General features: G+C 33.9%; 2 protein-coding genes across 5 annotated transcripts; both read left to right on the top strand.

Moving 5' to 3' along the window:
• The first annotated feature begins 400 nt into the window (after nucleotides 1-400).
• LOC135141666 (growth/differentiation factor 8-like) lies at nucleotides 401-2,830 on the top strand. Its single transcript, XM_064072965.1, has 4 exons — nucleotides 401-928; nucleotides 1,410-1,643; nucleotides 1,768-2,162; nucleotides 2,216-2,830. The coding sequence occupies exons 1-4, from the start codon at nucleotides 520-522 to the stop codon at nucleotides 2,381-2,383; spliced, it is 1,206 nt and encodes a 401-aa protein (XP_063929035.1). The 5' UTR covers nucleotides 401-519; the 3' UTR covers nucleotides 2,384-2,830.
• Nucleotides 2,831-3,919: 1,089 nt separating this feature from the next.
• On the top strand, nucleotides 3,920-12,610 carry LOC135141186 (uncharacterized). Of its 4 annotated transcripts, none has more exons than XM_064072034.1 (5): nucleotides 3,920-4,007; nucleotides 10,920-11,421; nucleotides 11,474-11,566; nucleotides 11,620-11,942; nucleotides 12,355-12,610. In XM_064072034.1, the coding sequence occupies exons 2-5, from the start codon at nucleotides 10,921-10,923 to the stop codon at nucleotides 12,506-12,508; spliced, it is 1,071 nt and encodes a 356-aa protein (XP_063928104.1). In that variant the 5' UTR covers nucleotides 3,920-4,007; nucleotide 10,920; the 3' UTR covers nucleotides 12,509-12,610. The 4 variants fall into 4 exon arrangements, with proteins under 4 accessions (XP_063928104.1, XP_063928103.1, XP_063928102.1 ...); XM_064072033.1 differs by lacking the exon at nucleotides 3,920-4,007 and adding an exon at nucleotides 7,123-7,233; XM_064072032.1 differs by lacking the exon at nucleotides 3,920-4,007 and adding an exon at nucleotides 7,126-7,237.
• Nucleotides 12,611-12,678: the final 68 nt, after the last annotated feature.

Genomic DNA, 12,678 nt, shown 5'->3' with positions numbered 1-12,678 from the left:
ATTAACAAAAGTTTAAAAATTATCCGCTTCATGATTAAGTCTCTTTTATTTATTTTTTTTATCTTCTTTTAAGCACACGAGCATTAAATTGGCGAAGTTTTAACACGTCCGATAATTATTTGAAATATGAATGGATTTCATTTTAGTCGCTTTATTTAAAAATGCTCCATCACTTTTATATGATGCAAGAAACATGGAAGTGAGCTCTATAGACAATGATTGACCTCGTGTTTGCTGAAGTTATAAAAAATCTAAAGAATTACGTAAGGTGATTAGATTTTCAAACGATTGTCCACGTGCTCGATCTCCGTACGATATATCATTTAAATTTGACATAACGGCTACTCTAGTTTTGATAGAACCTCAGGTTCAAGGTTCATTTCTATCATCCGTTACAGAAATGCTAAGAACTTGAGAGTGGGGAATCAAAACGATGTGTTTTAAGAGTGCAGTTCTCAGCAACAATCTAGTTTAAATCATCTGTAAACAAGCAAGTGTCGTTAGTACACAAAATCAATAATGGGCACCAAAGACGTTATTTTGGTGTTATTCTTAACATCGTTGATCGTACAAATTGAGAGTGGGCCGCGAAGTTTACGTTCAGTTTTCAGTGAAATTTTCGTACCGGCGGAAAATCCGTCCGCGGAAAACAACATCATGAAAAAGACGAATGAAGTGGAAGTTCCACTTGTGAGTCCTTATTCAGTTAGTGAGAAGGAATTCAACGCGCTGAGGATCGAATACATCAAGAACCAAATTCTGAAAAAGCTCAGATTGAAAGAAAAACCGAGCATTGCTTTCGCCGAGCTTCCACAACCCTTGAAAGAGAACGATAATCTGATACCTGACCAAGATGACAATTCGCTAGGTGGTTACTCGGACGATTTCTACGGAAAAACAACGCAAGCTATTATTTTTCCTTACGAAGGTATGTGTTCTTGCACTTTGTTCTTTTTACTGTAAACAAGTGTCACAGTTCGAAATTCCACTTGGAATCCCAATAAACAATTGTATCCGTTTACACATATAACCTTATTATCAACGAGATAAATTTTCTACTAACTAGCATTTTGATGCCAATTATTTTACAAATATTGTCAATAGGAAATTTTCCTTATAGGGGACGTTGCAAAAGCCGAAAAAAGCCCAGTGGAATAGTCAAAATCCGAGAAAATACAGTTGTTGATATTTTGTTAATATGTTTATTAATAAAACTGATCTTACTATAGAAAAAATGTGTTAATAACCCTGAAATACCGCTCTTACTTATTAATTAGTAATGTTTACTATAATTTACTATGAACTTAATAATATTTACAAATTTTGTAATCAGTGTGTATGCATTATCGTACATCTGTTTAAAACACTGACTAGGTAGGAGCACGTACTAACAGAAGTCTTGGTTTCAGATGAAGCTAAATGTCTAAGGAAGATTCGTTTCCCTTCGGCTTGTGTTCCCTTCCAAATGCCAAACGACATTCACGCAACTGATGTAAGCTTAGTTGAACTTTGGTTCCATAAAGTGCCAGATAATCTAGACTCCCACAATCAAACAATCGTAGTATCGGAAGTGGCCCACTGGGACACGAACAGGAGCTTCCAAAAAACCAAGCCCATCGCCATTCAAGAAACAAGTCTTACAGGTAATTTCGCAAACACTCTAAACTCAAAATATGCAAAATCTTCAACTTTAACCTCCTTCTTATTTATTTAACCTTTGCCAGCGTGTGGTATATCCGTATCATTATCGCTTGATTATTTTTATAGAGGGTTGGCTAAAGGTCGACGTGACTTTTGTGGTGAAAAATTGGCTGGATTATCAGGATTCTCCAACTCATGCTATCAGCGTGGCCTGCAAAACTTGTGGAATGGACAAGAACCAATCTCCGATCTCCTTCTCTGCAAAACTGAAGCCTTTTTTGGTTATATACACCCACTCCCAGCAAAGAAGGGCTCTCCACCGTAGACCCAAAAGACAAATCAACTGTGGTGTCGGTGTCGGCGAGTGTTGCAGAGAAAGCTTCTACGTCTCCTTCGCAGATATCGGCTGGGACGACTGGATCCTGGGACCAGAAGGCTACAACGCCTATTTTTGCAAAGGCTCCTGCGTCACAGCTACAGCCTTAGCCCTAAGTGCGACGCAACATAACAATATCTTACGTGTAAGTCCTCATTTTGTCGACGATGACACTATTTTTAATTTTTGCGATTTCAGAAAGTTATGTATGGGCAAAGTAAGAGCAGAGGGTCTAGACCAGAATATACCCCGTGCTGTGCAGCGACGCAGTTCCAGCCATTGCAGCTAATTTACAAGTCCAACAACAACACTGTGAAGAAGGACCTTCTACCAAATATGATAGTGGATAGTTGTGGTTGTATGTAGCGGATTTGGCAATAGTGATAAAAGTTAGCAGTATTTTATTTGCGCGATTTGGAGTTTGGACCAAAGCGGAACCAAAGAGGAAATTTTCGTTTTAGAATTTTTCCCTGAAGCAAGGTGTGATTTTGTGTGTCTGTGTGTTAATTTATTTTCTAGAAAATTGTACTGTCTTTATTCAATTGTAACTTAATATTTATTTAATATTATATATGTACTTTTAAGTAAAGAAACGAATGTATGTTTTTTCACTTTGGACAAAGTGAATTTAAGCATGAAAGGAGATAAATGTTGTAATATCTTATTGACAAAGCGAGGACGGCTACTTAATAGTCTTATCAAGAAGCAAGGATTCCACTTTCTTCATTGCTTTACTGTAATCTCAAAATTTTGTGTAGTGTTAATTTTCCATGTAAATTTCGACACTGGGTTATATTAAATTTAACCATTTTATCACGTGTACTTGATTTCGAAAGAATTTTATATGCGAATAAACAACTTCTGTTTAACTGTATTGTATTCAACACAGAAAAAAATAAATAACCAAAATTGCAGCAAAAGTATCTATACAACACTTAAACATCCAAAGATATAATGCTACCACTACTAAATAAATAGGAATAAAGTTCTACATAATCAAAGAAAATATGCTAGTTTTGTATGGAAGTAGAATTTTGAGTAGCTCATGTGGGGTGATAAGAAAACAACAATAAGTTCCCACTGGTTGCAAAGCAAATGTCAAACTGTGGCGCGAAATTCAATATCTATCAATGAAGTCGTTTTTACAACTGCGTAAAACCTATAATTTTGTGTTTTTAGTTTGTTCGGGTAATTACTACCTCGAGATAAAAATTTCGATGTCGAAGTTTGAAAAATAAACCTGTCTGTATGGTTTCAGAGAGCACCATTACTAATCACTTTTTTTATTCTACCGGACAAAAAAATGGCAAATTCAAAACTGTGCAACTATGATTAGAACTAGATATGTCAATCATCAGCAGACGGCGTGAAGACTTAATCTAATTTATTATTCAGACCGCTACATCTTTACGGTGCAAATTCGACTGGTTCATGTATAAGTCGCTACTAATTTATTTTAATTTCCCAAAACTGTTTCCAATTATCAAAATTCAGTGACAAAAAATTCTGAAAAATTTGATATTGCATATTTACCCTAAATGACGCAACTTTTTGAAAATTGCACCTGTTCACGCTAAAAAACATGATTTGATCTAACTGGATTGGTGGCTTTTAAAATGCGTCATTTTGATTGTAAACTTTCCGTTGATTTTTTTGTTCTAATTTTGAAGTTCTATTTTATTAGTGATTTTCTGCTTGTTTGGTAACAATTTTGGTCAGTAAAATGTTGTTTAACGCAAGTAAAAAACTCAAAAATGATCACACATACAATAACTTGTTGGCAATTAGGCGAAAAATTTGAGAATGGACTTTAAAAAGTTGGCCAGAGTATATCTCGCGGCTGTATTTGCAAGACAGTTAGTTACTCTTTAATATTACTTCTCGTCTTCAACAGGTTCTTTGATGCGATTTAAGTTTAGTTTGCTTACGACATTCGCAGGATATATAGTTTGAACAAGTTTTGTGATGTTTTGTGTATATGGATAACTAGGTTGGTAATATTGGACGTTTGATAATTAATAAAAACTAAAAAGTGATTTATGTAATCTTTTTAAAATTATGTAAGTATAGTATTCATTAGCATACCTACATAGCTGTGATGTGAATTAATGAGGTGTGCACGATGATAACCTACCGTCTGAGGAATATCAAGCTCTTTATTACACCGAAGAATTGAAAGGAAACCTTTAAGTGTACGCGTACGCGTATGATCAAAATAAAAATATTTATTGACATAACTGCTTCGTAACTAAAGGCGACATTAAAATTTGAAACAACTGTACATCTAAGTGCATCTGTTTCTATGCGCAACAAGACGAATAAATAAATGCATCACTGACGAAGTACATATTGGTGCTTGCTAAACAAAGTCTCTTAATTAGTGATTATTATTCTTCCTTATACGAACCATCAAAAATAATTAATGAATTGTAAAACCAAAAAACTAGCTAGATACAAAGCCAAACACAGTTATAATTTCTTATGCCTACTTACAGCACACTTTGACTGTGAGCAACAAACATACTTTCTAGTTAAAAGTAATTATGTTTTTTTCTGAAAAAAAAAATCAAAATGTGCAACTAAAGTTAAGTTAAGAATCACAGTCATAGTTACAACAATGTATACAACGTATAAATAAATAAATCTAATTTATCGCAGTAACCTATAACCTTCTAATTAGTACAATATTATTGTTATTGGAGAAGGCGTAAACTATGTGTAATAAATATTGAATAGTATATCAATAGAACAATAAATTTCAAAAAACTAAAATTTTTAACCTGTTGTGCTCATGTTGTACGCAGATGACAAATTTCTCACCTTATTGTTCAGGGTTGGTAAGCCTGTCTCAGCTCCAGAAACAATATTATTCTGTCATTTAATTCTTGTAGCCTAAGCCACAAGACGACATTTCAGATGTTTCCCATTTTCCAGCCGCTAAATTCGCACGTGTGTTATTGTTTACCAACATTCTCATAATGAAGTCAAACAATGTCAGTCTAAATGTTTTTCTTTCAGGATTAGCTATACACTTCAAACATAATACAATATGTTAAACCGTATAATCTCAGAAGTTAAGAGAACTTGGAGCTAAAAAGTGAAAGTCATACTCTACTACAAAAAGGTACTTCCTGCGGCATATTTTTTTCATTTTCGATTGGTTATACTTGAATTTGTATAAATTTAATTCCAGAATCAACTTGTAGCAATTAAAAATGAATATAATTTCATACTAATAACCTCACAGTGTCCTTTGTGATTAATTAAATTGCTCATCAGAGTGACATTTAACCCTTGTCGAGACAGTGTTGCCAATTACAGTGGGTTATTCACAATCAAATCTAAATCAAAATATTCTCGATTCCATAAAAAGGAGCCCTATTATGTGTCGATGATACAGTTGATACATAAGAACTCTCTGGCACGTTGTCAGTATAAACTTGCTTATTATTCGGATTTGACTAGCTCATACTGATTATTGTTTCACTTTGAAAGCTGTTGCTTCAAAAATTTTTAATTCTGTTCGTCGGTTGCAAAAATGAGTAAATGAACGGTACCTATTCATTTGAGGTTATTTCCTTAGCACGTTCGTCAGCTGTAAAAATATGGTGAAAGTTCCATAATGTACGCATGTATAGTGTCAGTAAAATTCATTTTGAGTCATTTTTAAAGTTTAGTTTAATTAAATACATACTTTAGTACAGTGTTGTAAATCCTGTTCTAGTTAGTACCACGACTTACACATAATTAACATGTTATTAATCAAAATCTTCGATTTCTAGAGTAAAAATAAACGTAGTTGCACAGCTTCCGTTACATAATTGTAATTTCGTTGTCGTGTTTATTATAGTAACAGAACTTTGATATAATTATATTTCTGATGCAGTTATATTACAAAAAGAAGTAACATTTTTATAACTGATATATAACATCTGCGTTACTATCTCTTGAGAAATGATTCGTTTTTAAAGTTTTCGATTTTTTGTTTTAAATCTGAAGATGAAAAGATGTTTGAAGTGCCAATGATCCGAACCGAGTGGTAGTATGTAATTGGTTTTTAAGAACGCGGTGGTTGTCCGAGCTGGTTTATTTATAAGTAACTGTAAATCGTAAAATTGTCGTAAAATAAGTAATTTTATATGCGACATCACTTCCAAATTTTAGCCACGTAGTATATTTTGTTTCGGTTGCCAAATGACAGTACATGTGTTGAATATTTCGTAAATGGTGATTTTAATATTTGTTACAAAAACACTATAGACTGAAATTTTATGACAGGTCCAAGAATCGAAACGTCAAGTATAAAATACAATTAAGTAGCTATTACATGTAAATATAGCCTAAAGTTATATGTGGTTAGAGACTGCGGTTGCTTCTACACTACCACATTATTTGTCAAGAGCATATTGTTTATTTATTAGCAAAAATTGCAAAATCATTTTATCTGCAAATAATATTTATTAATAGTAATAATAATGGTGATAATAATAATTTTTACACAATAAATTACATTTATAGAGTGTAGAGTATTCGCCAATACATTTTGTTTATTCCCAATTCAACTAATGCCCAAACGTATCGATAAAGAACCAACAAGTTGACAGACGAGTTTAATGTTGGTCAGTAGGGCATTTTGACCCCGCCTGTCACAACGACTTTGTGGAATCAAGCGAATACAAGAGCATGAACTTCACGTGCTGAAATAATTATGCAACAAAACAAAATTCTGAGATAACAGGACGCAAACAAGGAAGCAAAAAAAAAACGAATTCACTAAAAACAAAATCGCACAAAACAGTCGCTAAGGCAAAAACCTGTACAAACGTAATTAGCAAACAAAAACAACAAAAATTAATTCGGAATACCGGCATCTGGACCTCGTAACTCTCCGCTTGGTATTTATGCTATTATGCTAATTGGGATTATGTAGATCGACGAGTCGTTTTTTGCTTTCCACCATTATTATGTGATTGTACAGGACAAATAGTGTCGGTGTCACAAGGCATATATCTCATATTCACGCTTTAATAAACGAATAAATGTGTATGATTTGTTTATATGTAACGGTACAAGACTTAAAATGCGGTTCAACTCAAAACCGTCCAAGTAACTTCAGTATGAGTCGCGATTTTGTACGTATACACAGTTCCTCGATGTTTTGATCCGATGTGGTGGTGTTAACAACACCTTGCTTATTTAAAGGATTTATCATCAATGTACGTAAGTAAACACTTTGATCGTTTAATCAGAGCTTAGAACACTGGTCCCTTTTCCGCTTAGATTAACGTTGTAAATATTTTTGTTACATCAGTTAATCACATTCACTAGAAGTGATAATTTTATTATTTATTTACGAGCAGTAATTAAGTAACATCTTCCCTAGGTCGTATTAAAATGTACTTTGATATTATTTGGTATTAATTATTTCTTACTTCAGATAAACACGGTTTATTAGCGTTGACTAGTTTTATTCGCTAGCAGAAATTAATTTAATGATACAGGGAGTACCTATTTTTGCCTTTCCTAGTTTACCATTATTATCAGTATTGACGTTATTAACTATGTTAAGGCATATATTACTAATGATGGTGTTGCTAACGATATTAGTAATAATAGTAATCATGAGCATAGTATCTGGGAATAACATAACAAATTTTATGTGTTTAATTATACGATGGGACCTGTTTCTAGAAAATTAATAACGGATTTGGATTTGTCAGATAAAATAAATGTGGTTAAGTTTAGAACTTTTTTCACTGGTTTATGCGGATTGGAATTATAATTCCAAAACGGGACTATAGTGAATAATTATGTGCCGAACAACGTTCCACTTAAAATTTTGGTTTCTAAAATAAAAGTCGAAGAAATGTACAAAAAGGAAAAAAGTATGAATGTGGGTTTTCATGGTGGTTGAATCTGCTCACGTTGTTATCCAGGTTAGGTGCACTTATGTTTTTTTAAATACTCCAACTTTCGTTACTTTCGTTAACAAAAGATTAGTAAAATCATTACAGTGGTTCTATGTTAATCAACAAAAGAAATGTAAGGCAGTGTGGGAATGAATTATTCCAAATATATTTTACAGTTACGATCTTAGATAATGAATAAAAATTGGCACTTGGCACAGATGTGTTGTGAACGTATAGTTGGATAAATACATCATTTTTTGTTGCCCATCACTTTATTAAGCATGAATAATTTTAAAAGACTTAACAAATGCAGCCACACGGCTTTATTGATTCTTATTCTCACTTATAAAACTGGGTCTGATGGTTTTAACGGTACTGACAGAGGGATCAAAATCTAGATTTCAGCAGCTACTTGGAAAAGAGATAAGTGTTGATAAAAACACATTATTCGGTGCCAGAATTTTAATTTAGCATAAATTCGCCATTCTTGCGTAATTGCGGACTTTTTTAATCAAAGAAACGATCTTGAAGAGAGTACCAGTTTCGCTGATAATTTTACCATTACTAAAACCTTGTGCGCTATTTACATTCATAAACTGGCATTCGTAGAGTATAAATTGGTAGAAAATTTAACCAATTTGGTAATGTCTAAATCATGTTTCTAATTAATGCAATGTCAATACGCGCGTAGCTGGATTTAAACTTTACCGCCATTAACGCAGCATAAATAATTGATTTAGCGTTTGAATTTGGCGCGAATCCACACGGGTCTGAAATGGGACATATTCAAAATTTGTGACAACGCGTCGTATGTTTTTACCGATTCATACGTAATTGTCTGTTTGTCCGTTGCTTCATTAACTAAACAATAGTTCAAATTTGTACACGAACTGCAATTACCTGTTGTTCCACTGAAAAGATAATTAAAAAAAATGTAATCAAGGCCAGCCGAGAACAAAAAATTTGATGTATAACTGCATATAATTCACTTTTGTACATTATGTTGATTTGTGTAAGGGCACATGATGCTAATGATACGTACGTTCACGTTATTACTGTCTTAATTCAAATATGTAGGTACGATTACAATGGCACATATTTGATGCGAGCTCTTCAATATTTTCGTGTCACGGTTTCGAAAAGATATTGTTCAAAATTTAGTGGAGCATAATAATGCTTTTCCGTAAAATGGTGATGATAAACACTATTTGAACTCATCACTTAAATTTGTTTGCTCTCGACGAAGATTAATTGTGTTTTTAATGTCGTTGAACTTTGCAAATTAAGGATTACGTTTGTGGACGATCATAATATGAATATTACGCCTGTTAGAATCTAATTGCTGTTACACGTGTCACGCGACGTAGATTTAATAATTGTTTTTAAGAGAGGGGTAATTAAAAGAAATGCGAAAAATTTGTGGAGAAAAAATTCCGGTTAAAGTGTGCTAAACACATCCGTATACAATCGAGTGATGAAACACATTTTTTCTGCAGCGACATGGTCCAATGATTGCGATTTGATATTACTGACATGCGATATGTTACAAATTACAATTACAACATTTTCAATTACTGGGTACTTGTCGATGAGTGTACACCTACATATTTCACTGTCACATATTTTGCACGCAAGCTGCCACTCAAAGTACTATTACAAAGATAACCGTCATAAAAAAAATTGAAAAAAGTGTTCTAAAATTTGCTAACGGATGGTGTTAATTTAGACGGATTCTTTTTTCCTCATTACTAACATTCAAGAATAAATACATCGGTTATTTTGCAAAAACAGTTAGTTAGTATATTAGACTTTGGTTCTTTGATTCAATAGGTTATCACGTTTCGGTAACACTTAATAACTATAATTGGCTATTGATCATACGCAGTGTACATAATAGGGTCCTTTCCTTTTGATGACTCAGCTCTAACCGACAGGTTTTTCCGTACGCGTTAACATATTTTTTGTTCCTCTTGGTGCATGTAAATCCCCTTCTATCTTGTCTCCCCCCGTTTCATGCTTCCTTAAATTTGACTACAACTCGTGTGGGCTTGCTCTGACTTTCTTATCGCAAGTATCAGATTTGTTCATACTTACTTAGTTTCAAGTCTTTTGAATAACCTGTTTCATTTTTGTGGGTTACCTCTTTAACTTTAGGATAATTGCTATAATTGACACTACATTTCCTGGAACTAAAATCACTCTTGTCGTGTATAATTCCTTTTTGCCGATGCAAATAACAAAGAAAGTCCTATGATTTGTTAGTAATGACTAGAAATTTGTTTTTTAGTTCGTTAATCTGTATCATCAGTTGTAATAATCTCTAAATAAGTTGACCGCATATTAGTTGTAGTTAATTTTTCTAATATTGGATATATCTGTCTCTCTCGTTCGGGTGTTCCCACGTTGTCACTATGATATATTGATCGTATTCCCCATTAAAAATGTAGTCCTCATTTATAATCTCAATTCAGCTGCATTTCTTCACCAACGTCTTTAAAAATATCACGATTTCTTGAAACAAAAATTTAAAGATGGCTGATTTGGTAGCTTTTTTAATCCTTACGCGTAAATAGTTCGCATAAATGCATATTTACTGGTTTGGTTGTTTGGTTTGCTTCGGTAAAGAGGTTTCTAGCATAATTGTTAACATTTACAAAACCAATCTGAATATTTACAAAGTTGTAAAAACATAAATAACACGTCTTCGCTAACTACTATAGTTAAGTAGGCAAGTTGTTTGTATTCTTTTAATAAAAATTCCGCAGCGATTTATAGAGTAGATTACTTGTCGCTATAACAAATACAAACCTAGTTAAGTACCGAGTACTTACGCAATTTAAAAACTTAAAAAAACTTTGTAATGGGACATTTCATCAAATCACTGAAAATTGAAGCTTGTTTAAGTGGTCTCGTGTACTATATTTAGACTTAGCGAACTAGAAGTAGGTAGTACCACCGGTGCTCTTTTGCTGACATGCTATCTTTGGTTTCAGAATGCGGCTCTTCATCATATCTTTTTTGGTAGTAACCAGCATTCGTCTAATACAAGCCGAAGAAGGTGCTCAATATCTTCAAAATGCCATAAGAGATCTACGATATATGAAAGGTAGACAAACCTTGAAAAGGGTAGACACACAAGTAGTGCAAGAATTAGTACCAGAAAACGAACCCACAGCGCCGCCTCCGACGAAAATAGCTGAAAGAAGAATCCAGAATAACAAGAGCGTGCCGCCTTTATCGTTAACTAAAGGCGAGTTAGCGGCCCTGTATGAAGCAGCTGTGTCTAAAGGCGACACCGTCAAGTTAGATGCCGGTGACAACACGTATATTCATGCGGCAGTTCACGAACTAGACGAGTCTCCAGCTGCAAGTTACAACCATGAGCATAAAACACCTCCATCGAGTACCAGTAGCGGCGATGACGTCTCCGGTTATTACTACTATTATTACCCCGTTAAAAGTTTTTTAGACGAAATGACGTCCCAGTCATCTTCCGTAAGTAAAATGTGATACAATCTACGATAATCGCTAAGATACGGTATTTCAGCATGAATACTATTACAGTAAACCAAGTCCTCATGACACTAAACGCACCACCACAGAAAAACCTCATTTCCAATATCATTCTCACACGCATCAGGTATTGACCCCTAGAACAACATATAAATATTAAACAACAACTTATACTTTTAGCACAACGTTAAAATAACGTCGACGAAAGAAGTGGCACCAGAAAAGAAAGACAAAAAAGCATTAGAACCGTTATTTATGGCGATTTCCGGATTTATTGGTATGGCTGTGATGTTCGTGCTATCGGTACTGGTTTTTCCCAAGTTTGGCATCAAGAAACCCAAAGGCGCTATTAAGGCGGGAGCTAATAAAAAAAACGAACGCATCACTGATATCGCCAGAGTTGCTTTACAAGCGATAGAGGGAAAGGACTGCGCCGAGAGATTTGCTTGCGAATTGGAGAAAACAGCACGAGCTTTCAATATACAAGATAACAGATTCGTAAAGTAAGTAAATGTTTTACCTTTTGATTTCCGCAATTTTGCATTAATTTTGACACATACAAGCTTTTGTGTCATTCATTACTTGATTTATAACTGTAAATATGCACCCAATCAATTTAAAAGGTTGAATAACAAGTTCTTCGTCTTGGATGACGTCATAGTTAGAATAATATGGTGACAAAACGATGTCTAAATAGCACAAAATCTATTTTGGGACGCGCATGCGCACCATAGCACTTAAGGTGGTATTTATGCTTCTGTTTCGAGACTACGCATACCAACTGTGCAACACCCTTAAAACGAAATAACACTCTATGATACAATGACGTAAAAGCTCTGTAAAAACTTCTAGTTTTTGACAAATCAGCAAAATTTGCGCTGCTTCAGTTGGTTATTAATGATGAATTATTTTCAGATTGCTCAAACGAATGGCGCCCATTTCCTTTGGGAAGCAGATGGATAAAGTAGGGAAATACAGCAACAAAAGACTTAGGTGTACGGCTATACCATGCAAAAAAAAGAATCCCCCGAAAAAGAAAGCAAACACGCCCCCCCAAAAGAAACCCTGATTGCCACCAAAGTTTTAAGTTTAGGAAATAACTTATTTATTTTTTATTTATTTGTACATTTTAATTGTTAAAAAAAAACGACAATATACGCATGAAATTATATTTGTATTATTCATCCAAAAAAAGGTAGCATAAAAATTTAAAGAGAAAAATAAAATGTATATAAATAA

The sequence above is a fragment of the Zophobas morio genome, unplaced genomic scaffold, assembly GCF_036711695.1.
Source record: "Zophobas morio isolate AGI-343-1 ecotype UQ-CSIRO unplaced genomic scaffold, CSIRO_AGI_Zmor_V1 ptg000044l, whole genome shotgun sequence".
Classification (NCBI taxonomy): domain Eukaryota; kingdom Metazoa; phylum Arthropoda; class Insecta; order Coleoptera; family Tenebrionidae; genus Zophobas; species Zophobas morio.
Note: the sequence above shows the minus strand (reverse complement) of the source record. Positions and strands in the feature narration are given on the sequence as shown.

What these genes read in the sequence shown, in the direction of transcription:
- LOC135141666 (XM_064072965.1), top strand. Translation starts at nt 520, where the DNA reads ATGGGCACCAAAGACGTTATTTTGGTGTTATTCTTAACATCGTTGATC. An exon ending in TATTATTTTTCCTTACGAAG is followed by an intron (nt 929 to 1,409) that starts GTATGTGTTCTT and finishes TCTTGGTTTCAG; the next exon opens with ATGAAGCTAAATGTCTAAGG. An exon ending in TCAAGAAACAAGTCTTACAG is followed by an intron (nt 1,644 to 1,767) that starts GTAATTTCGCAA and finishes TTATTTTTATAG; the next exon opens with AGGGTTGGCTAAAGGTCGAC.
- LOC135141186 (XM_064072034.1), top strand. Translation starts at nt 10,921, where the DNA reads ATGCGGCTCTTCATCATATCTTTTTTGGTAGTAACCAGCATTCGTCTA. An exon ending in TGACGTCCCAGTCATCTTCC is followed by an intron (nt 11,422 to 11,473) that starts GTAAGTAAAATG and finishes ACGGTATTTCAG; the next exon opens with CATGAATACTATTACAGTAA. An exon ending in CAAGATAACAGATTCGTAAA is followed by an intron (nt 11,943 to 12,354) that starts GTAAGTAAATGT and finishes AATTATTTTCAG; the next exon opens with ATTGCTCAAACGAATGGCGC.